Raw genomic sequence first — 23,674 nt, forward strand, 5'->3', positions numbered from 1 at the left:
GGGAATCTGAGGGAGAGAAGGAAACAGCGGCGGTGGGGACGGGGAGAGAGAGAGAAAGAGAAAGAGGAAGAGCTTGAGTGTGAGGGAGAGAGAGGGGGAGAGAACGAGATGGAGATCTAAGGAAAAGAGACTCAGAGTCAGAGAAGAAAAGATCTGGAACAGAAACAGAAAGACTGGAAGAGAAAGTGCTGGGGGGGGGGGGAGAGGGGGTGCGGGCAGGGGAGAGAATGAGCCAGAGAGACTGGAAGAGACAGATTAGAGACAGACAAGCTGGGGCCAGAGACAAGGTGTTAGGAGCCTCAAAAAAGGCAAGAGGGACCAGAAGTGACACAAAGCAAGAAGTGTGCGAGTGAGCAGGTGAGAAGGCAGACAGGTCTGAGAGGCAGCACCCAAGAGCCAGAAAAGGAGGGAGACTGCAGCTGGGTGCCCCAGCGCCCGCACGGCGCTCTTACCCCCATCCTTGGGACCCCAGAGCTGGTAAGTTCCCTGGCTGGCCTGGGAGGGACTGCCTGGGCGTGCATTCCTGGCGTCAGGGCTTGGCAGGGATGGCCTAGGGGTGCGTGTGGGAGGGCTGGAGACAGGTAGCTGGGGGCAGCCGCGAAGAGGGAGGGAATGGGGCTCCCTAAGCACAGAGAGGGTCAAATTCCTGGCGAGAGTGCAGGGGGCAAGAATAAAGGAGCCCCTATTCCCTGTCTTGGGCGGCAGACAGCTGCCCCCCTCCCCGCAGCTGCCAATGCCGCCCACCTCTCTTGGCATCGCTCTTGGTATGCAGTCCCGGGCCAGGGCCTCCCCCAGCCCCCCAGTCCCCAGACAACAGGCTCTTTCTCCTCAGCCTCCTCCGACCTGCGAGCCCCTGACCCCGTCTCTGTCCCCAGCCGGGTCAGCTGCAGAGACACGCACACAGCCCCTTTCTTTCTCTCCCCAAGCCCTTGATGGAGGAGGGCAGACCCCGGAGCAGCCTCAGCCTGGCCAGCAGCGTCTCCACCATCTCCTCCCTGGGCAGCCTGAGCACCAAGGTTTGAGCTTCTTGGAAGGGCCGGGGAGGTAGGCGGGGCTCTGGGCTGCCCCATCCTCTTTTTCTCCAGCCCTGGTTCCGTGCCAACTCAAGGGATTCTGTTGTTAGGAGCCAGGATCCTTAGCGATGGGATCTGCCACACCTAGCAAGGTCCCCAGTTGCCCACTAGCCCCAGCTAGGAATTTAGAGACGCTCCCAGCTGTCTCCACCCCTCCTGTTTTCCCAATTCAAAGCCAGAGTAACAATCTCGCTTGACTTGGTTGCTAAGTTAAGGCTACTCCCCAGCCATGAGGCTCTCCCCAGGAATTCAGGCGGTGACTACCCTTGACTGGGACTGAAAACTCCCTGTCCCGGCTCCAGGCATCCAATCTACCCAGTTCTGAAACCCGAGAAGGAAAAGACCTTTCTCAAGAGGGCTGAGATAGTTGCCTCCCAAGTCATCGCCCCAGCCCCAAGTTCAGTGACACTCATTTCCTTGTCCTCTGCCATTGTCTTCACTCATTTAGACTTTACCAAGCTCAGAATCTAGAGATTCCATCCCAACTCGGTGCCATCCCCAGGGCAGGGCATCCTGGGGGACCCTGGCTATGGATGCCGGAGATGCCTGGGTGGACAGGAGAAGGGGCTCCTCTCCTATTGGGAGGGAGGGATTTGGAACCGTCTGTCTCTGGTCATGGTTGCTCAGGGATGTCACTCCCTGGCACTGAAACATCCTTCCATTCAGCTGACCCATCACCAGGGACTCTGCATGGAGATCTTTCTTGATTATGGGGACCTCCCAGGCAAGATCTCCAATTCAGATCCCAAAGACTCCACTACATCTCTGGCTCAGTTAGACCCCTCATCCCCAAATTCCTTCCTCGTCAGCCAGTAGTCTCTTCCTTTCCCCCAAACAGCTCCGTCCGCCCATTAAAAGTGTCTGTTAGCTCTGTAACGCACACATCCAATTCTGATCTCAGAATGCAGTCCCCTCCTTGGGTGGTTTCTAAGGGCGGCTGAAGTTGGGTCTTGGGTTGCCTGACTCCCAATGCACCGCCTCCCCCAAGCCCATCCAAGGCCCCATTCACATCTGTCCTCCTTCTCTCCTCAGAAGCCTACCCGGGCAGTAAGCAAAGTGCACGCCTTCGGGAAGAGAGGCAATGCACTCAGAAGGGACCCCAACCTCCCGGTGCACATCCGAGGCTGGCTTCATAAGCAGGTGGGGTGAGCGGGTGAAGGGAAAGGACACCGAGTGATGCTAGAGGCTGTCCCCCTGGCTGTCCCCTGTTTCTCTTCTTCCAAGTCTCCGAATGTGTTTTGTTTTTCTTTTATTAAAAAATAGATATTTATTTAGTTTTGAGAGAGAGAGCACAAATGGGGGAGAGGCAGAGGGAGAGGGGGACAGAGGATCCAAAGCGGGCTCTGTACTGACAGCAGCGAGCCCGATGAGGGGCTCGAACTCGTGAACTGTGGAATCATGACCTGAGCTGAAGACTGAGCCACCCATGCGCCCCACCCCTCGTTTTGTTCTAACAATCCTTCCCCCCTTTTTCTGTCATTGTTTTTTGCACCCATTCATTCAGCAACCACTTCCTGAATATTTACAAGGTGCCAAGCCCAGATAAGACAAACAAGTATCTATAGTATATTCAGGATGGGGCAGGGCAGAGACGGATAATACATTAGCTTGTTTCAGATTGTAGGAATTGCTTTGAAGAAGTAACACAGGAGGATGTACTGAAAAGTGACAGAGGGGGGGTGCCTGGGTGGCTCAGTCTGTTAAGCCTTCAGCTTAGGCTCAGGTCCTGATCTCACAGTTCGTGAGTTGGAGCCCTGCATCGGGCTCTCTGGTGTCAGTACAGAGCCTGCTTCGGATCCTCTGTCCCCCCCCCTCTCTGCCCCTCCCCAGGTCTCGGTCTCTCTCTCTCTCTCTCTCTAAAATAAATAAAAACCAGGGCCCTGGGTGGCTCAGTCGGTTAAGCACTGACTTCATCTTGGGTCATGATCTCGCGGTGTGTGAGTTCGAGCCCCACGTCCGGCTCTGTGCTGACAGCTCAGAGCCTGGAGCCTGCTTCAGATTCTGTCTCCCTCTCTGCTCCTCCTCCACTTGTGCTCTGCGTCTCTGTCTCTCTCTCTGTCTCTCTCTCTCTCTCAAAAAATAAACATTTAAAAACTTAAAAATAAATAAAAGTGGCAGAGTACCATTTGACTCTTGGTCAGGGAAGGCGTCTCTGAGATGACATTTGAGTTGAGGCCTAAGTGACATGAATCACTTCATCACATCGTGACATGAATGAGGCCGATCGTGTTAAGATCTGGGGGCCGAAGGAATCCGAAAGGCAAAGGCCCTGCAGCAGGCCAAAGATTGGTGTTTGGAGCCAGCCAAGGGTTGAGATAGAAGGAGTGGCAGGGCAGTGGTTCTCAAAGTGGTCCCTGGCCAGTATCCTCAGCATCATCAGGGAACTTGCTGGAAATGGCACGGTCAGCTCCCACCCACCCTAGATCTACTGACTCAGGAACTGTGGGGATGGGACCCAGGAAGCTATAATGTAACAAGCCCTCCTGGTGATTCTGATGCAGGACCAAGTGTGAGAGATTCCCTGCCAGCCTGTAAAAGAGAGTAAGGAGGGGCGTTTAGGTGGTTCAGTCAGTTAAGCGACTCTTTTATTTAAATGTATTTTTTTGGTAATTTTATTTATTTATTTACTTATTGAGAGAGGGAGAGTGCGTGAGCGGGGGAAGGGCAGAGAGAGAGGGAGAGAGAGAATCCCAAGCAGGCTCCACACTGTCAGCGCAGAGCCCGATGCAGGGCTCGAACTCACGAACCGTGAGATCGTGACCTGAGCCGAAACCAGGAGCCGGACGCTTAACCGACTGAGCCACCCAGGCGCCCCAAGCGTCCGGCTCTTGATCTCAGCTCAAGTCTTGATCTCAGGGTTGTGAGTTCAAGCACCAAGTCGGGCTGTGCACTGGGTGTGAAGCCTACATTAAAACGAGAGAGAGAGAGAGAGGGTAAGATTTATTCTAGGTGTGACTGTAAGCTCTGTTTTGGGCAGGGGACTCCCCCAATCTGGCTTCTAATTTCAAAGGATCATGCTGGCTTCTGCAGGAACAGATGGAAGAAAAGAAGAGGGGCAGGAGGTCGGAGAGAGAGTAGTTCTGGCAGAGGAGATGGGGAGATACAGGATTAGGGTTGTGGCTCAAGCCACCTCCCTGGCCTCTCTGTGCCTCAGACTCCAGAGTAATCAGACCGAGTCGTGGTATGTAAAGTGCCTGCCCACGTGTTGTATAGTATCTCGTTCCAGCCTTCCAGGAACTTCTCAATCCCCAGTTGACAGATGAGAAGACACAAGTGGCCTGGACAGGAAATGACTAGTCTGATGGCATAGTTTGAGAGGGGTGGAGCTAGGAACCAAACGCCGGTCTGACTGTCCAGAATCTATGGTCGCTCGACCACGACGCTCCGGCTTCCAGCTCTCCAACTCAATCCATTGCATCAAACGCGTTTCTGTTGCGCTCTCTCTATGGGTCCCCGTCCCCAGGTGTCACTGTCTCCGTTCCCACATTTCCTCTCCCTACTTCCCGTCTCTTGAGGCCTCCCCTCCTGCTCTGTTTCCCCAGGACAGCTCCGGGCTGCGCCTCTGGAAACGCCGCTGGTTCGTCCTCTCCGGCCATTGCCTCTTCTATTACAAGGGTCAGTGCCCTGGCCTGCGTGGGGTGGACGGGCCCCCCACCCCCCACCGCCTCCCTTTCCTCTGGCCTCTTGGCCTCCAGATCCCTGTGTGATCCCTGAGCCCAGCCCCTCTTTTGCAGACAGCCGCGAGGAGAGCGTCCTGGGCAGCGTCCTGCTGCCAAGCTACAGTATCAGGCCAGATGGGCCAGGAGCCCCCCGAGGGCGGCGCTTCACCTTCACCGTGAGTCTGTCCCTGGGGTCACTAAGGCACTAGGCAATGGGGGCAGTCATTGGTGCATCCATTATTGGAGATAAGTCTTCACCAGGTTCCGTGGCATCCTCCTTTCTAGAAGTCGCGGGCGTCCACGTCCCCAACTGTCTTTCCCCGCAGGCTGAGCACCCAGGCATGAGGACCTATGTTCTGGCCGCTGACACGCTGGAGGACCTGCGGGGCTGGCTGAGGGCGCTGGGCCGGGCCTCTCGCGCAGAGGGGGACGATTAGTGAGTATAGGTCCTGGCCGTGGCCCTGACGTCCAATCTGGGTCCCCCTAATCCCCAGCCCCTCCCCTTTAGGCGCTGCCTCGTCAATGTCCAATCACTTGTCTTGTAGCTCAGGAGACTGCGCCCTTCAAGTCCCACCCCCCAGGGAGATTCATCTCCTCCAATCAGCAAAGTCTTTCTCTTCTAGGCCCCACCACTGGACTTTGTCCAGTCCCCGCCCATCAATATTCCATCCTCCCTGGTTGGCTCCCTCGGAAGTCTCCATCCCTAAGGCTGCCACTTAAAGAATGTCAAATATAGAAAGACCGTCACTGCCCCAGCCTGACCCAAGTTTCAGGCTGGAGACTCATAGTCTGGGACATTGGGTCCAGAGACCCAGATGGACCTTGTTACACTCCCCCCCTCCCCCCCCCCCCCCCCCCCTCCACTAGTCACTGCCACGCTCTGGGCCTCATTTTTCCCATCTGCAAAATCTGAACAATGATTTATACTGCACCACCTTCGCTTTATTCTGTGTATGTTCCCGTGTGTGCTCATCCGTGAAGCGGGAATAAGGGTTGTTATGAGGCACAAAGGAGTGTTGTCTTTTTCTGTACCCACTTGTTAGCGGGCGACCCAGGTCACCTGCACTTCCCCAGCCGGGAGAGGGCCCTGGCGGCCCCGGTGGCCCCCCGGAGGTGAGCAGAGGGGAAGAGAGGCACAGCTTAGAATCACCGGAGGTGGCTCGGCTGTCCAGAGGTCGCGGACGACCTGGGCTGCTCACTCCCAGCCCTACAGCCGACCTCCAGTCTGGACCTCGGATCCGGAGGACTAGGAGCCCCGAGTGAGTTGACGGAGTCTGGGACAAGAAGGTTTTACAGGGCCGAGCATCGGAGGGGAAGAAGAAGGGGGGGGGGGGGGGGCGGGGGGAAGAAAAGGAAAAAAAAAAAAAAAGAAAAAAGTTGGGGGCGTGGCCTAAGAGGAGGGCAGGGACTGGGACTGCTTCCCGTAAGGCTTAGAGCTTTCTTTCTTGAGTAGGTGGGAGTTGCCGGAGTTCTTATGGGGGGCAAGTCCTAAAGAGGAGATGCCACAAAGGGGGAAAATATTCATGCTCTGGCTAATAGAGGGGAGTTCTACTCCAGAGGGACCGTCAGACACTTTGGAAGGAGACGCACACATGAGGGTGACTGGGTGGGTAGTGGGGTGAAGGGGCTCTAGTTGACCTAGTTCCCCTATTCTCTCTTCCCAACAGCCTGTTCACACCCCTCTCTCGCCCTCCATCCCCTCTGAGCCTCCCCCGGCCCCGTTCTGCTCCTGCGCGCAGACCCCCTCCGACCTCGGGTGACATAGCACCTCTTGCCAGACCCCATACCCCTCTGAGTCGCATCGATGTCCGGCCTGCCCTGGATTGGGGCCCCCAGCGCCAGACACTCTCTAGGCCCCCCACTCCCCGGAGAGGACCTTCCTCTGAGGCTGGGGGAGGAAGACCCCCCAGGAGTCCCCAGCACTGGAGTCAGGAGGCTAGAACACAGGTCAGCAGAGAGGTAATGGGGAGGGGGACTACATTTCCCATATGGCTACGGGCTGTCTTTCCAGGCTGGTCTGCGGGCCATGGCCCCTTGAGCATCATGGGGATTGTGGTTCAGCATAATCACAGCTGGGTTCAGATGTGAGGGGGAAAGTGAACTTCATCTCCCATCAGTCCTCAGAGCTGTCTTTTCGGGCTGGTCTCTGGCCATTACCCCTTAAGTATTATGGGGATTGTAGTCCAAAATACTGTCCTCCAAGACCATGCTGGGAGAAGTAGTGTGGATTACACCTGTCTTCTGTCTCCAGTTTCTTTCCAAGATGTTCACTTGCTATTTTTCTCTGAGCATCGTGGGATTGTAGCCCAGAATATCTACAGTTCACCAAAGACGTGAGAGTGAGAGTAGATTACAACTTCCTTTGGTCCCTGGGGCTGTTTTGCCAGGCTTGTCCCATTAGTATCATCCTATGTGTCCCCACGGTGGCACATAGCTGGAGGACAGGTAGTTGAGACAGTTGTGGGGCTCAGTTCTGAACCTCAGTGAGTCTCCTGAGTCACATCAATTCTGGACACATCCACTCTAATATTTGTTACTAAAACATGCCAATTTCTAACCATCTCTGTTTCGATATTCCTCCCAGGCCCCCTCTGGCTCCACGTATCTCCAGCTACCCCCGAGAGCTCCCGGGACCCGGGCTTCCATGGTTTTATTGGTAGGTGTCCTGGAGCACCTTGAATCTGCCAGAGCCCCCTTCCTTGCTTTCTTTGCTATGGAGAATGTCATCTCCCGGACTTGGGTGCCTAGAGAAGACTGGGTATTTCCAGGTCCCTTGGCAGACTCTTCTGTTAGCTTCCTAAGACTGTTGCAAACTGGGTGGCATGCATATAGAATCTCTCTCCATTCATTCATATCATCCTCCGGGTATATATTTGAGTTTTAAGTTTTTTCCGCAGGGATCTTGTGTGCTCTTAGTTAAGGTAATTCCTAAATTCCTGATAGTTTTTATAGCTATTTGAATGGTATCTTTTTTTTTTCTTTTTAACGTTTATTCATTTTTTGATAGAGAGACAGAGCATGAGGGGGGCAGGGGCAGAGAGAAAGGGAGACACAGAATGCAAAGCGGGCTCCAGGCTCTGAACTGGCAGCACAGAGCCCAACGTGGGACTCGAACTCACGGACCGTGAGATCATGACCTGAGCTGAAGTTGGATGCTTAACCAACTGAGCCACCCGGGTGCCCCCCCCCCACCTTTTTTTTTTTTAAATTCTGTTTTCTAGCTATGGATGGTATAGAGATATATGATTGATGTTTGGAACTTCATCTTTCCTCTGGGATCCTTTCTGAATTCTCTTATTTTATTTTTATTTATTTATTTATTTTTTTTAAGTAATGTCTACACCCATCGTGGGGCTTGAACTCACAAACCCCAAGATCAAGAGTCACATGCTCCACTGATTGAGCCAGCCAGGCGCTCCTGAATTCTCTTATTCTGATCACTCTTTGATTTTGTTGGTTTCTCTGGGTAGGTGAGCATATCATCTGTAAATAATAGTGGTTTTACTTTTCCCTTTCCTATCCTTACACTTCGTATTCTTTTCTTTTTCTTTTCTAATAGCATTGGTCAAGATCTCTACTAGTGTGTGAAACCGTAACAGTAGTAGTGAGCATCCTTATTGTATTTTCTCTTGTAAAAGAAATGTCTGTGTGGCGCCTGGGTGGCTCCGTCGGCCGAGCGTCCGACTTCGGCTCAGGTCATGATCTCACGGTCCGTGAGTTCCAGCCCCGCATCGGGCTCTGTGCTGATGGCTCGGAGCCTGGAGCCTGCCTCGGATTCTGTGTCTCCCTCTGTCTCTCTGCCCCTTCCCTGCTCGTGCTCTGTCTCTCTCTGTCTCTCTCTCTCTCAAAAGTAAATAAACATTTAAAAAAAAAAAGTTTTTAAATAAAAAAAAAAATAAAAAAGGAATGTCTGAATTTTCTCCCCGAGTCATAACATGGCTATAGCTGTTTGGTAACAGAGCCCATTGGATCTCCCTAAAGCCAAGAATCTGGCGGTTGGCCTACTGACGTTTGCTAAAGCTTGGAACAAAGCTAATAAGGAGAAAGGTGTCTGTCAGTAGAAACGGGGCTTGATTCAGCACTGGGCTACAATAAAGACCTGTCTGTCCATGTGACCCCTGGCTTTTCTCTTTCTCCTCAGCCGGGTCCCCCCCTAGACTCAGCTTTTCACCAAAGCTTGGAGACAGATGTAAGTCCTCCCTGGCCCAACCCCTGCCGAGTTCTCAGAGGCGGGAAGAGAATGCTTTAGATGGTGGCGGTGGTGGTGGCCGTGGCCGCAGGGAGGACAGGGGAAGAGCCAGATCTGGTCCATAAATAGCTCCTGTCCTCCTCTTTCCAGACTCTGTTGACCAAGTTGTGTGGGCAGGACCGGCTCCTGAGGAGGCTACAGGAGGAGATAGACCAGAGGCAAGAGGAGAAGGTATGAGGCTCCGAAACGGGGAAGGACTCTTGGCCTCTCCACCCGTCTTTCCCTTCCTGAGCCCCGGCGCGCCCCAGGATTTGAGAGGACACCGTCTCTCTCTCCCTGGGGCTGTACGTGGATTCAGAAGTTGAACCACCTTCCGTCTCGGTGCAGGAGAAGCTAGAAGCAGCCTTGGAGTTGACCAGGCAGCAGCTGAGCCAAACAACCAGGGAGGCCGCGGCTCCAGGGAGGGCCTGGGGGCGCCAGCGCCTCCTGCAGGACCGACTGGTCAGTGTGAGGGCCACTCTCTGTCACCTTACTCAGGTGAGCGTCTAGGAAGGAGCATGCCCTCCCAGGAGGCCTGAGGACGCTACAAGTTGTCAGTGAAGGGGACCTGCCGGCAGAGGCTTATGGGAAGGTGGTTCTTGAGCATTCCCCTCTTTCCCGGTTTTAAACCAGTCATCTTGACGGTCTTAGAGAGTGAGGGGCAAACAGCCAACAAACAGCAGACTTAATTCAGTGGTTTGAGAGGGTGAATTTGACATGGGCTTCCTAGTTTTGAATCTCAGCTCCTGCTGTGTGACCTTAGAAAAGTTACTTGATCCCTCTGGGCCTTAGATGCCCCTCTCTCTCTCTCTCTCTCTCTCTCTCTCTCTCTCTCTTTTTGAGAGAGAGAGAAGACGAGTAGACAGAGAAGGAGAGACAGAATCTTAAGCAGGTTCGACAGCCAGTGCACAGCCTGACCCGGGGCTCCCTTTCACAAACAGTGAGATCATGACCCGAACCGAAATCAAGAGTCAGACGCTCAACCGGCTGAGCCACCCAGTTGCCCCCTCAGATGCCTCTTCGATGAACTTGAAATGATAAAAATAGTATTTAGTACACACAGTCATTGTAAAAAATTTCTTAAATACATACATATTTAAACATATATAATCTATAATATACATATATAAATGAGTGATTATTTAACACTTATATATTATGTAATATATTTTCTATATATATCATATATATATCATATATTTGTGAATATTTAAAAGTTAGGTACCTGGTAGATGGTAAGAAATATTTAAACGTTAGCTATGATTATTGTTATCTGTAAAATGGGGACATTAATACTACCTACCTCACAAGAATTCAATAAATGAGAGCTAAGTGCGGTGCCTAGTACATGGTAAGCACCTAATAAATATTAGCTGTGATGATAATGATTCTTCCTTGGGGGTGCTTAGAGACCCTGGGGGTCTCTCTCTGTCTTGACTGTCCCAAGAATTTATTAGATCTGTAGACTCTTCCACCCTAGGGGAGTTCAGAGGTAATCAGAGAATTTAGGGAAACCTGTTATTTGTCTACACTAGCAGCTCATTGGAATGGCAGGTTCCTTATAGACTCTGGGGAATCCTAGTAGTCTGAGCAAAGGGGCTCTTGGGAATTGTAGTCCATATGTGTCCTCCCCCCCCCCCCCCCCCCCCCCCCCCCCCCCCCCCAATCCGGGCACTGGAGACCAGGCCTTCCTTCCTCCTCCTCGGGCTGGGAAAAAATGGAGTGGGGAAAGATCTGGTGGGTGGGCGTACTAACCCTGTGTTTCCCTGTTTTGGGCACCTGAGGAGCGAGAGCGGGTTTGGGACACATACAACAGCCTGGAACAGGAACTGGGCAGCTTGAGAGAGACTCTGGAGTACCTGCTGCACCTTGGTTCCCCCCAGGTATACATACCCCAGCCCCAAGACCCCACACTCCAGCCTCGGCTCCTTGTCCGCCACTGAAACCCTTTTGGCATTTAAGCCCCTCCCACTTCGTTTCAAACTCCTCCCCTTACATCCTTTCCTTACATTTTGAACCCTTTATTGTAGTTAAGACCTTGCCCTTCGTTTTAAGACACACCTGTTTGGAATCACTCTCTCTTCTGGTTCTAAATCTCTCCTCTAATTTTGAAGCCCTGTCCTATGGTTCAAAATTTCACCCCTCAGCCCTGCCACATCCTGTGTCCTGACTTTTGCTGTTTCATTTATCCTCCGGAATTTCTAGTTCCAAATCCAATCACTTGGTTCAAGCTTCACTACTTTTTTTTTTTTTAAATATTTATTTATTTTTGAGAGAGGGGGGGAAGGGCAGAGAGAGAGGGAGACACAGAATCCGGAAGCAGGCTCCAGACTCTGAGCTGCCAGCACAGAGCATGATGCAGAGCTTGAACCCATGAATCGTGAGATCATGACCTGAGCTGAAGTCGGAGGTTCACCCGACTGAGCCCCCCAGGCGCCCTATTTTTTTTAATGTTTATTTATTTTGAGAGAGAGAGCACGAGCAGGGGAAGGACAGAGAGAGGGAGGGAGAGAATCCCAAGCAGGCTCCGAACTGTTAGTGCAAAGCCCCACTTGGGGCTGGATCTCACGAACCATGAGATCACGACTTGAGCTGAAATGAAGAGTCAGATGCTTAACTGACTGAGCCACCCAGGTGCCCCTAAAGATTTTATTTTTAAGTAATCGCTACATCCAACATGGGGCTTGAACTCACAACCCTGAGATCAAGAGTCACATGCTCCTCCAACTGAGCCAGCCAGGCTCACCCCCTACCCTACTTCTTCATTCTAAACCTAATAATCAAGTTTCTAGATCACATATCTTTAGTTTAAAATGTTGACTTCTAGTATTAAATGCAGACTCAGATTTAAGTGCTGCTCTCTGCATGTTAAACCCCTCTCCCTTCTTCCTAAAATCCACTCTCACTGCTAATCCCCCTCCCCACTGGTGTTAAAAATCACTTGGCACCAGCAGTATATGCAAAGAACCAAATTAGGTTTATTACAGGAATTCAAGGTTACTTTAACACTTGAAAATCAGTCCATGTATTTTTGTAAAAAGGAGAAAAGCCTTCATCTCAAGTCTAGCAAATAAAGGTATGAGGAGCAGAGAAAAAGAAGTAAACCTATTTTTATTTATAGATGACATGATTGTATATATGTAGAAAATCCAAAATAATCTCTGGATAAGCTAGTAGAATAAACAAATTCATCAAGGTCACTGAATGCAAGGATAATACGCATAAATCAATGGTCTTCCTGTATGTTAGTACCAAATGAATAGAGAATATTTATAAACAATAGTGTTTGTAATTGACATAAACAAGTGAAATATCCAGGATGAAATCTAATGAAAGATATGCAAGGCATCTATTCGGCACGCCATAAAACATCACTGAGAGAAATTAAAGAAGACTTATATAAATGGAGAGATATACCATGTTCATGGATAGGAAAGATACCATAATATAAAGATGTAGTCTCTCCAGATTGAGTTCCCCAGTGGGGATTTACAATCCCAGTACAAATCTGGGAGGTTTCTGTGTAGAGATTGACAAAATGACTCTAAATTGTATCCATCAGGGCAAAAGACTAAGTGTAGCCAAGGCAACCTCCAAAAACAAAGCTGGAGGACTAAGGCAAGTGAATGTCATGTCTGTCTGCAAAGCTACAGTTAATAAGACAGTGTACTAATGTCGCAAGTTTAGACAAATAGACAAAAGGGATAGAATAGGATATTCAAGAGCAGATTCACATATATTTATATGCTCTCAAACTTATAATGGAGATAACTGCAGAGCAGTATAGAAAAGACAGTGTTGGGGCGCCTGGGTGGCTGAGTTGCTTAAGCGTCTGACTTCGGCTCAGGTCATGAACTCACAGTTCATGAGTGCAAGCCCTGCGTCGGGCTCTGTGCTGACATTTCAGAGCCTGGCACTTGCTTCAGATTCTGCCTCTTTCTCTCTCTGCCCCTCCCCTGGTTGCCCTCTTTCTCTCTTTCTCAAAAATAAACATTAAAAAAAAATTTTTTTTTAAAAAGAGTAGGATAAAATTATCCGAGTAACCTCACTTTGGGCAGAAATCTCTGTCCCCGCCCATTGCCCTGTTCTCTCCCACTCTCTCTCTCAAAAATAAATAAACATTAAAAAGTTAAAAAAAAAAAAAAGAAAAGCCAGTGTTTGTGATAAATTGTGATGGGTCAAAGGGATATCTGTATGGAAATGGATATCCACAAAGAGCCTTCACATGCATACATCATGCGTTTATGACTCCATAAATACAGCCTCGCTGATTTCAGACCCATCTTTAACCCTCCTGGCATTTTCCCACCTTTTGAGTACCGGATTTCTCTCCTCCCCCCGCAGGACAGAGCATCTGCTCAGCAGCAACTATGGATGGTGGAAGACACGCTGGCAGGTCTGGGGGGCCCCCAGAAACCACCCCCAACGCTGAACCTGACTCCCCATCCCCTGCACTCCAAGGCGAGGAGTCCTCAGAGAGGGAGGTGAGACGCACAAGCCTCTCTCCCCACCCCCAGTTCCCTGTCCCATCTGCCCTGGCCCAACTCATCACCCACTCCCCCTTTTTCTCTCTCCCTTTCTTTCTCTCAGCTAACCAACCCCAGGCAAGTATCCTAGGCTCTGGAAGTATCTAGGATACTGTGCTGATCAGCAGAGAGCCCTACATGGGGCTCGAACTCATGAACCGTGGGATCATGACCTGAGCCCAAGTCAGACCCTTAACCTACTGAGCCACCCAAGCACCCCTCCCCTTATGTTAAATAGGGATAATAATTGCCACCTTACAGGAGGGGATTCAATGAGATAATGCGAATAAAGTGCTTATCACAGCGCCAGATGCATAATCATTATAAAACCTTGCACTTAAAATGCCTTGCTATGTGCCAGGCACTGTTCTAAGTGCCTTACATGCATGGATTCAATCTTCAGACATGGATTCAAAGGTGAAATATGACCCAGAGAGGTAAAGTAACTTGAAGAAGGTTGCACAGCTCCTAGGTGGCAGAGCTGAGATGTGAAACTAGGACGTCTGGCTCCTGGTTTTCAGTCTTAACTCCTACTCATGCTGTGTCTTGATGGCCGAGTGCCTGAAAAATGACAATGATAAGCATTCTTCTCCTCTCCCGACCACGCCAGAGCCTGCCTGAGTCCTTGGAACTGAGCTCATCCAGGTCCCCTGAGGCTGACTGGGGGCGGCCGCCCGGGGGTGACAGAGACCTCCCCAGCCCTCGCTCAGGTGAGTGTCCTGGCCCGGGTGGGGACTTGCTTGGCATTTCCTGTCCTCACCAAGTCCCGTTCTGTCCTCCCAGGTCTTGGATCTCCAAGGGTCTCCCGGGCCTCTAGCCCTGAGAGTCGTCGTCCTGTTTCCCCACCGCCGGGAACCAAGGTAGGCAGCCCATCCAGCCTCCTCGGGTCCATCTTGTAACCCTTTAGTCTGACCACCCCCAACTCTGGGGAGACAGCTGCGAGAAAGGAGTTCTAGGGCCACACCCCAGAGCAGAGAGAGAGATTGGTTGAGTGTTGGGATTGAATTCTGTCTCTGCTGCTTCTAAGCTGTGTGACTTTGGGTCACTTATTAAACCTCTCTGCCTCTATGTTCTCCTCTGCAAAACGGAGCTAATAGGAGTACCTACCGCCTAGAGCTGATTTGCATATTCAAACTAAGTGAATGCCCATTAGGTTGAAAATAGTGCCTAGATGTAGTATCTCATTCATTCATTCATTCATTCATTCAACAAATATTTATTAAATATCCCTTTGGCTGTCCAATAAGGTAGCCAGTCGCCACATGTGATTATTTAAGCCTAAATGAATTATAATTTGGGGCACCTGGGTGGCTGAACTCTGTTAAGCATCCGACTCTTGATTTCGGCCCAGGTCATGATCTCACGGTGTGTGAGTTCCAGCCCTGCATCAGGCTTTGCATTGACCGCACGGAGCCTGCTTGGGATTCTCTCTCCTTCTCTCTCTGCCCCTCCTCCTCCTCTGTCCCTCAAAAATAAATAAGTAAACACTTAAAAGAAATCAATGAATTAAAACGAGGGGCTGGCTCAGCTGGCTCAGGCAGTAGAGCGTGTGACTCTTGATCTCGGGGTTGTGAGGTCGAGCCCCATGGTGGGCGTAGCGATTACTTAAAAATAAAATCTTTTAAAAAATGCACTAAAATGAAGTAAAATGAAAAAATTCACTTGCACTCACTGCGTTTCAAATTCTTAGGAGCCACACTTGGCCAGAGGCTGCCCTGTTGGACAGGGCAGATACAAAACATTGCCACCATCGCAGAAAGTTCTATTGCACAGAGCTGTTCAGGCGCTGAGGGCACACACGTGAACAGAACGAGGAAAAAAAAATCCTTCCCTCAGGAGTCTGACATTCTAGTGGGAAGAGGCAGATTATAATTTACTGTACATTATTTTATACGTTATAAGGGCTAAAGAGGTAAAAGCAGAACACGATGAGAAGGTCTAGAATGCCGGCAGAAGGGGTGCAATTGTAAATGGCTTGGTCTAGGGTGACGCTTGTGCAGCCGCCTGAAGGAGGTGAGGGAGCGAGGCTTGGGGATATCTGGTGGAAAAGCGTTACAGGCAAGGGGAACAGCCTTTGCAGAGGCTCTGGGGCAGGACTGGGCCTGCGGTGTTGCAGAAGCAGGTAGAAAGTCAGTGTGTCTGGAACCGAGGAAGCCAGCGACGGGGGAGAGGGCAGGAGAGACGGGGCAAGGGCGTGGATCGCGCATGCGTGGTCCTGTGGCCCTAGGTGAGCCCGGAGCCCTGGAGGGTTCTGAGCTGCCCGAAGCGGGAACCGGCGCCCTCTGACGGCCGTGCGGGGAACAAGCCGCAGGGCGAGCGCTGAGGCCGGGACCCAGGGAGGACAGTCCAGGCAGGAGATAACGGTCATTTCCACTAGGTTAGAAGGAGTGGAGATGTTGAGAGGGAGGCAGATTCTTGTTACACCGGTCTGCAAACTTTATCCCAAACTCTCGGGACCAGATGTAATTCAAAATGCAAACATTTGCAGACTCCAGGCTGGTAATACGATGCGTATGCTGTATATTCTATAATATCCCCCCACAGCGCCACCCTTAATCAAACACGTTACATTTCTCTAGCAAAATGTATGAATGTTCATACTTAAACGGGATTTGGTTTATAAATAACGTCTGAATTTAAATGTCAAGTTTTTAAAAATATAGCAACGAACAACCGAATGATCGATTGAGTTCCGTGGAATAAAAATTGATTATAGGGGCCCCTGGGTGGCTCAGTCGGTTGAGCATCCGGCTTCAGCTCAGGTCCTCATCTCACAGTCCGTGGGTTCGAGCCCCGCGTCGGGCTCTGTGCCGACAGCTCGGAGCCTGGAGCCTGCTTCACATTCTGTGTCTCCCTCTCTCTCTGCCCCTCCCGGGCTCCCGTTCTGTCTCTCTCTCTCAAAAAAGAATAAACATTGAAAAAATTTTTAAAAATTGATTATAAATACCAGGCACTTTTTTTTTAAATTTTTTTAATGTTTTATTTATTTTTGACAGAGAGGGAGAGAGAGACAGAGCATGAGCGGGGGAGGGGCAGAGAGAGAGGGAGACACAGACTCCGAAGCAGGCTCCAGGCTCTGAGCCGTCAGCGCAGAGCCCGACATGGGGGCTCGAACTCACAAACCGCGAGATCATGACCTAAGCCAAAGTCTGTCGCTTAACCGACTAAGCCGCCTAGGGGCCCCAAACGTTTATTTATTTTTGAGAGAGAGAGAGACAGAGTATGAGTGGGGGAGGAGCAGAGAGAGAGGGAGACACAAAATCCAAAGCAGGCTCCAGGCTCTGAGCTGTCGGCACCGAGCCCCGACGCGGGGCTTGAACCTACAAACCACAAGATCATGACCTGAGCTGAAGTTGGCCACTTAACCGACTGAGCCTCCCAGGCGCCCCTGGGGTGTCTCATTTTATTTTTATTTTATTTTATTAAAAAAAAAATTTTTTTTTTAACGTTTATTTATTTTTGAGACAGAGAGACAGAGCATGAACGGGGGAGGGTCAGAGAGAGGGAGACACAGAATCTGAAACAGGCTCCAGGCTCTGAGCTGTCAGCACAGAGCCCGACGGGGAGCTTGAACTCACGGACCGCGAGATCGTGACCTGAGCCGAAGTCGGCGGCTTAACCGACTGAGCCACCCAGGCGCCCCTGGGGTGTCTCATTTTAATTGAGCAAATCGGTTGGGATCTCTTGGTCACTTAATAAATCCACACTGTTGAAGGTCAGCAATGAACTGTGTAGGGGCTGAGGGCAGGCCTCCCCAAGATGGGCCACTTTAGCATGAAGATTATTCTGAGCTAAAGGCAATCGAGACCCTGGGGGCCCAAGAGAAACATTGGTGCCTCCCTTAACTACATAGAAAAATCGAAACCGGAGCTCTTTCCCAGAATAAGGGTTATTGGCTGAGATAAATTTGATCTGAGTGGCCCATCTGTATGGCAGGACAACCATCTCATTACCAAATATCTCCTCCCATTCTCGACTCTCTGTGAAGTGCGTCCCTTCCCTCTAGAGTCCCAGGCCCCTACCCCCTTGTCCTTGGTTCGGAATGATATGCATACCTCATTTTGCCTGACAGCCTCTGGAATCTCCACGTCCGTGCGGACTCCCCGTGCGTCCGCTGTCACATTTGGATTTCTCCGCTTAATCTGTCTGGTGTGAATTTGATTCTTGGTCCGGCTGGACGGGCGCTTGAAGGGGCTGGGGATTCTTGCTCCCTGAGAACTGAGCCCTTATTTCTTCTTTTTCTCCACCCCCAACGTGGGGCTCGAACTCACCATCTTGAGATCAGAGTTACCCGGTCTTTGGACTGAATTCACCAGCCAGGGCGCCCCCTGCAGGGCCATTTGAAACATTCGCGGAGCCCTACATCTGTGCTTGGATTTTTCTTCTGAGCTCTTAGAAGTCACAGATATTTCTTTTTTTCTTTACTTTTCTTTTCTTTGTAAGTTTATCCATTTATTTTGAGAGAGAGAGAGAGAGACAGAGAGAGAGAGCAGGAGCACGAGCGGGGGAGGGACAGAGAGAGGGAGAGAGAGAGAGAATCCCAAGCGGGCTCCACACCCAGGACAGAGTCTAACACGGGGCTCAATCTCACTAACTGTGAGATCATGATCTGAGCCAAAATCGTCGGTCGCTCGACCAACTGAGCCACCCAGGTGCCCGTTACCAATATTTCTGTTGCTTCTTTTCACCGTAACCCATGGGGCTGTCTTTGGCTCCTTCGTTTATCTTGGAGATCAGTTTAAACCAAAAGTCATAAGTAACAAAAAGCAAGAAAGTAGCCACGGATGGCAGGGCCCCGCATGACAGAGGATGTGCTGAGACTCAGGTGACGATGCTGTACGTCATAATACCAGGTGGATATCGGCACCAAGTTTAAGAAAACGTGTCCGTTTTTAGGTTTTTTTGTTTTTTGTTTTTTGGTTTTTTTTGTTTTTTTTGCAGTGGCAGGGGAGGGAGGGGGGATGTAGAATTGTGCATAGGAGATTTTTGGAACTGATCTGGAAGGGGGAGCCAGTAAGATTTCTTGGCACATTACAGGTAGGGTATGAGGAGTCGGGAGTGACGATTGGGTCCTTGGCCTGGGCCTCTGGGGCAGTGCAGTTACCATTCAGGAGATGGTGGAAGGAAGGTGAGGAATCCAGGTTTGAATATGCTGATTAATTCCGAACTTCAAGTTTGAGATTATGCAAGTCATCGGGGCTGTTGTGGGCCCTGGGCTCCTGTGTACTGGGTTTTGCTGGACTCTGTGATCGCTGAGCTGAATCAGGCCACATCTCAGGCTTTGGGGAGCCTCAGACGGGATCACGATGAGAAGAGAGGGAGGCGTGTGCGTGGTGCAATGGCAATAGCTCAGGGGCTCTGGGGGACACCAGCGGGCAGCTCCCAGACTCAGCCTCAGAGCCTAGACTCTCTACCCAGAAGGTAGAGAGACCTTCAAGAGTAGGTTAGAATTTACCAAATGGGGAATTTACTAGGGAAACAGCTGGTGCAAATGTTCCTAAAGCCAGCATCTCTGCTAGCCTACAGGATGCCTTTTTGTGAGTTCGGAGACAGGCACGCACCCCCTCTGGGAGGGCAGAGCATGACTTGGTCGGTGGAGGGCTCAGCCCTTGGGCAGTGAGCAACACATACATCTGTACAGGGCCGCTCAGGAGCCCAGAACTCTGGCCTCCAGAACCCCATCCGCCAACTGCAGGGTGGTCCAATTCAGAGCAACGAACATCTCCTGTGGGAGAAGTCCCTCACAGCGTGGGACACTCCAGAGGTCACTGCCTGGAGGTCATGGCCCAGAAGCTCGGATGGTATGTCTCCGGGTCAGAGAGCTCTGCTTGGGGTCTTATAGCTACAGCTTTGTTGTGTCTTATCTGTGGCTAGCTCCCTGTATGTGTCTGTGTCCACACGGCCCCCTTTCCTTAAGGACACATGTCTGCGGCTGGAGAGCCCCGTCTGCCTGTTTCCTGCCCGGAGCAGCTGACAAGTCCCGACAGCCTTCCTGCATCTCAGTCCCTCTCTGTCCCCTCCGGTTCAAGCTGGCAGTGTTCCTGCTGAGATGATTTCCTGGATCCCCATGTCACATGCCTAATCTCTTAGCGAACGGGTCGTCTGGCCACACCCTTGGGGTTCTCTCCAGACTTCTGGTTTCTTTTTAGCACACTTTTCTTCCCCACCCCACCCCCGCCTTTGATTTAGCTCTGTCCTCTTGCGTTTTTTTTTAATTATTATTTTTTAATGATTTTATTTATTTTTGAGACAGAGCATGAGTGGGGGAGGGGCAGAGAGAGAGAGGGAGACAGAATCCGAAGCAGGCTCCAGGCTCTGAACTGTTAGCACAGAGCCCGACGCAGGGCTCAAACTCACAGACTGCGGGATCATGACCTGAGCCTAAGTCGGACGCTTAACCGGCTGAGCCACCCAGGGGCCCCTGTCCTCTTGCGTTTTAAGCTCTTCAGGCTAGAAGCCCATGATCAAGGTGTGAGCAGGGCCGTGTTCCCTCTGAAGGTGCCAGGATCTGTTTGAGGCCCCTGTCCTAGCTTCTGCTGGTTCCTTGGCTTGTGGGGGCCGACTCCAGTTATACGCGGCATTTTCCCTGTGTGTGTTGTTCATCTGATTTTGACGGCCAGAGAGAGCTCCCCAAATCCTTTCAAAGGCCAACCCAAGTCGATCCTCTTGACAATTTAGTTAACGCGTCTCCTTGGGGCGCCTGGGTGGTTCAGTCGGTTGAGCGTCTGACTCTAGGTTTCGGCTCAGGTCATGATCTCATGGTTCATGGGATCGAGCCCCACATTGGGCTCTGCACTGACAGCACAGAACCCACTTGGGATTCTCTTTCTCCTGTCTCTCTGGCCCTCCCCCAACTTGTTCACTCTCTCTCTCAAAGTAAATAAGCATTAAAAAAAAATTTTTTTTTTAATACATCTCATTCTTCCTTTTGTTGTGTCTAAGTTGACTCAAGAGTTGTTTCTTGGGGCGCCTGGGTGGCTCAGCTGGTTAAGCGTCTGACTTCAGCTCAGGTCGTAAACTTGCGGTCCGTGAGTTCAAGCCCCACGTCAGGCTCTGTGCTGATGGCTCAGAGCCTGGACCCTGCTTCGGATTCTGTCTCCCTCTCTCTCTGTTCCTCCCCTACTTGCACTCTGTGTGTGTCCCTCTCTCAAAAATAAAGACTGGGGCACCTGGGTGGCTCAGTCGGTTAGGCATCCGACTTCGGCTCAGGTCATGATCTCGAGGTCCATGAGTTCGAGCCTCGTGTTGGGCCCTGTGCTGACAGCTCAGAGCCTGGAGCCTGCTTCGGATTCTGTGTCTCCCTCTCTCTCTGCCCCTCCCCAGCTTGGACTCTGTCTCTCTCTGTCTCTCTCTCTCTCTCAAAAATAAATAAACACTAAAAAAAATAATAAATAGATAAATAAACCAACAAATAAATAAAGAGTAAAAACAAAACAAAACAAAAACAAAAAAACCCAGAATCTCGACTACTCATGCAGAGAAGCTGGATATGTCCAGGAAGTGTGGGTGCTTGTCGGGCTGGGGGTTTGGATTCAAACAGGGCAGCTGATGGAACTGAGAGGCCAGAGAGGCCGGTCGGGCCTTAAACATCCTGAGGGTGCTCGGAACCGCGGGAGGACAAAGTCTGCTCTCGGCGCAGAAAGATCGCCCTGAATCTGGTGGGGACCTTAAGGGGAGAGGGCAAGACTGGAGGCCGAGAGAGGTTCAGGGAAGAGATTAAGGGGAGCACCAAGGTTGGGGCCTCAAGCATTCCTCGTCTCCCCAGGCCCCCCTCGCCCGGCCTCGGATGAGTGCCCAAGAGCAGATGGAGAGAATACGCAGAAACCAGGAGTTTGGACGGCCTCTCCCTCGCCCTGCTTCCCCCCGGCACCTCACTCTGGGGAGAACACTGTCCCCAGCCAGACGCCAGCCTGACAGAGAACAAAGGGTGAGGGGAAGAACAGAGGGCGCAAGGTGGGGTGGTAACGGGTCCTCTCCTTCAAGTTTGAGGCTCAGTTTCCTTCTCTGTAAAATGGGCATTTCTCTCCCGCTTTACCCAGAACTGGGTTTCCAGACTCACCCCTGATCTGTGTGCCCGTGTGATGGCTCCCCTAGTGGGGTGGGGGTGCGGCAGGGGAGGCAGAGACAGTGTCGCTTCACCAGTGTTGTTCTTCCTTCAGAATGGGGGTCACAGGTCTGGACTGCGGGCCCAGCTTTTCTTTTTTAGTTCCTCTGCGTGATCAAAGCCGGGGTGGGGGGGGGGGAGCGGGGGTTGGGGAGGGAAGTGAGCAAGTAAGGAGATGATTATATTCATACTGTTGCAATGGGGAGAGCATTCCAGAGCTGAAGATACGATCAGTACGATGTGTGTGAGACTTTTCTAGGAGGAATTAGACAAGTCCTAGGTGGGTCATTTTACAGCTGGGATTGTCTTTGTAATCAGAAGGCGTCTCAGCCAGACATCAACAGCTCAGGGGTGTTAGAGGGGGTTAGAGGGGACCAACAGCTCAGCTACTCCATTATGAGGCGTAAATTGTGAATTTGGAGGGTCTGTTTCTGGCCTTGTCTTGTCATAGGTAAACAAGGGGGTGGTCATTTGTCGGTCTTATGTAGGTCATATGGAGAAGGGTGCTTTGCAGTAAGCCATTTCCCCCAATGCAAATGGCTGGGGGGAGGGGGGGTACTTTCTTAACCCTTGCTGTTTTCCAGGAGTGCATGTAAAGTTAAACATTGTCAGTGTCTCTGGGGCAATTTCATTCCCTCTCTGAGCCCCCTTCATTTCACCCTCAAAATCAGACCATGAGGACTTCCAGGTGAGGAATTTTAATGCCCCGATTCCTTTTCAGCCTGTCCAGGGACACTCAGGAGCCCCCAAATGGCTCAGAAGCTCTGGATCCTGGAGCAGGTAAGGAAGTGGAAAGTGAGGCAGGAAGCAGAAAATCAATTTGCCAAAGGCTGCTTGCTGTCTCTTGAGTACTAAGATATACAGACTGCAGAAACTTTTAGAGATGCTTGAATTCCTGGGCCACCAGAAAGGCCAGGATCCGCAGTGAGAACTGGAGTTTCCCAAACTGCAGAACTGGATCGATATGAAACTCCTTTTCTCTGTTAGGAAAGCGGGTGAAATTTAACAGGGAATAGACTCCAAATCCCATAATGCAAGCTCTGTTTAAAGTCCTTTAGAGATATGTGCTAGGGACTACAACTCCTGGGAGGACATGCATGGCCCTGTGGTACTGGCTAATTGTAGACGCCCCCGCAAATCTCTTTTGTTCTAGTCCGAGGACCACCACCCCTTATTTGCCAACATCCGAAGGTCACCGGGAGAGAGTCCTCAGCCTCTCTCAAGCTCTGGCCACTGAGGCGTCGCAGTGGCACAGAATGATGACAGGTGAGGAGGGGCTGGGGATCTTGGACTCCTGGGTTTTAGGGAAGAGGGAGCCAGACAGAGCCTGGAATCCTTGGTGCAGGTCGGGAGGGGTCTGAGAGCTGCTGGAAATCCTTTGTCTTGATGAGGAAAGTGCCCTTGAGGGCTCCGAAGTTCCAGATCCCAGGAAGGAGGGGACAGGGTTTCAGGACTCCTGGGTCTGGGGGAGGAGGGGGTTGCGGCCAGACCTGTGGGTCTGAGGGAGAGGGTGGGGACTGGACTCCTGGGTCTGAGAGGAAAGGCCTGGGGGTCTGGACTCCTGTGTCCCAGAGTTTGCCATTCTCATCCCCCAACCGTGCTATCCAGGTGGAAATTTGGACTCCCGAGGAGACCCTCTTCCCCCCGCGCCACCGCCTCCGTCAGATCCCACCCCCCAGGTGACCTCGCCCCCGAGGTCTCCAGTGGCTAATTCCAGTAATTCCAGCTCGGCTGGGTGCTCCCACCGGGGTAGTGGGCGTGGCGCAGGCCCCGCCTCTTGGGAGCCCACGTGGGAATCCGGGACCGCCCCTCCCGCCCTGACCCAAGAAGAGGGGGCGTGGCCTCTGCGGGTCACTCTGCTGCAGTCCAGCTTCTGACCTGCCCCACGCAAGCGCCGCAGCCAATCGGGACGTGAGGGCGTGGCCTCGAGGTACCGCCCGGAGATCTGGAGCCACTCAGGGCGCGGTGGGGGCGTGGTCTGGTCCCCAGGGTGGCCCGAGGAGAAGTGTATATTGCCAAAGTTTGATTTTTCCCAACACTTGTCCAAATTCGGATTAAAACTTTGAACTTTTAGTCAATAGCTT

The 23,674-nt window shown here is 51.5% G+C and overlaps 1 protein-coding gene across 1 annotated transcript; it reads left to right on the forward strand.

Annotated features, from left to right (window-relative positions):
• The first annotated feature begins 222 nt into the window (after positions 1–222).
• Positions 223–23,670, forward strand: PLEKHA4 (pleckstrin homology domain containing A4). Its single transcript, XM_042919917.1, is given in 21 exon segments — positions 223–477; positions 927–1,016; positions 2,106–2,213; positions 4,616–4,688; positions 4,808–4,908; positions 5,059–5,168; positions 5,776–5,991; positions 6,400–6,679; positions 7,317–7,388; positions 8,874–8,921; positions 9,072–9,152; positions 9,309–9,458; positions 10,745–10,843; positions 13,305–13,383; positions 13,386–13,444; positions 14,097–14,196; positions 14,270–14,346; positions 21,252–21,413; positions 22,312–22,370; positions 22,744–22,856; positions 23,199–23,670. Coding segments are annotated over 20 exon segments (2,340 nt in total). The 5' UTR covers positions 223–477; positions 927–932; the 3' UTR covers positions 23,468–23,670.
• Positions 23,671–23,674: the final 4 nt, after the last annotated feature.

The sequence above is a fragment of the Panthera leo genome, chromosome E2, assembly GCF_018350215.1.
Source record: "Panthera leo isolate Ple1 chromosome E2, P.leo_Ple1_pat1.1, whole genome shotgun sequence".
Lineage (NCBI taxonomy): Eukaryota > Metazoa > Chordata > Mammalia > Carnivora > Felidae > Panthera > Panthera leo.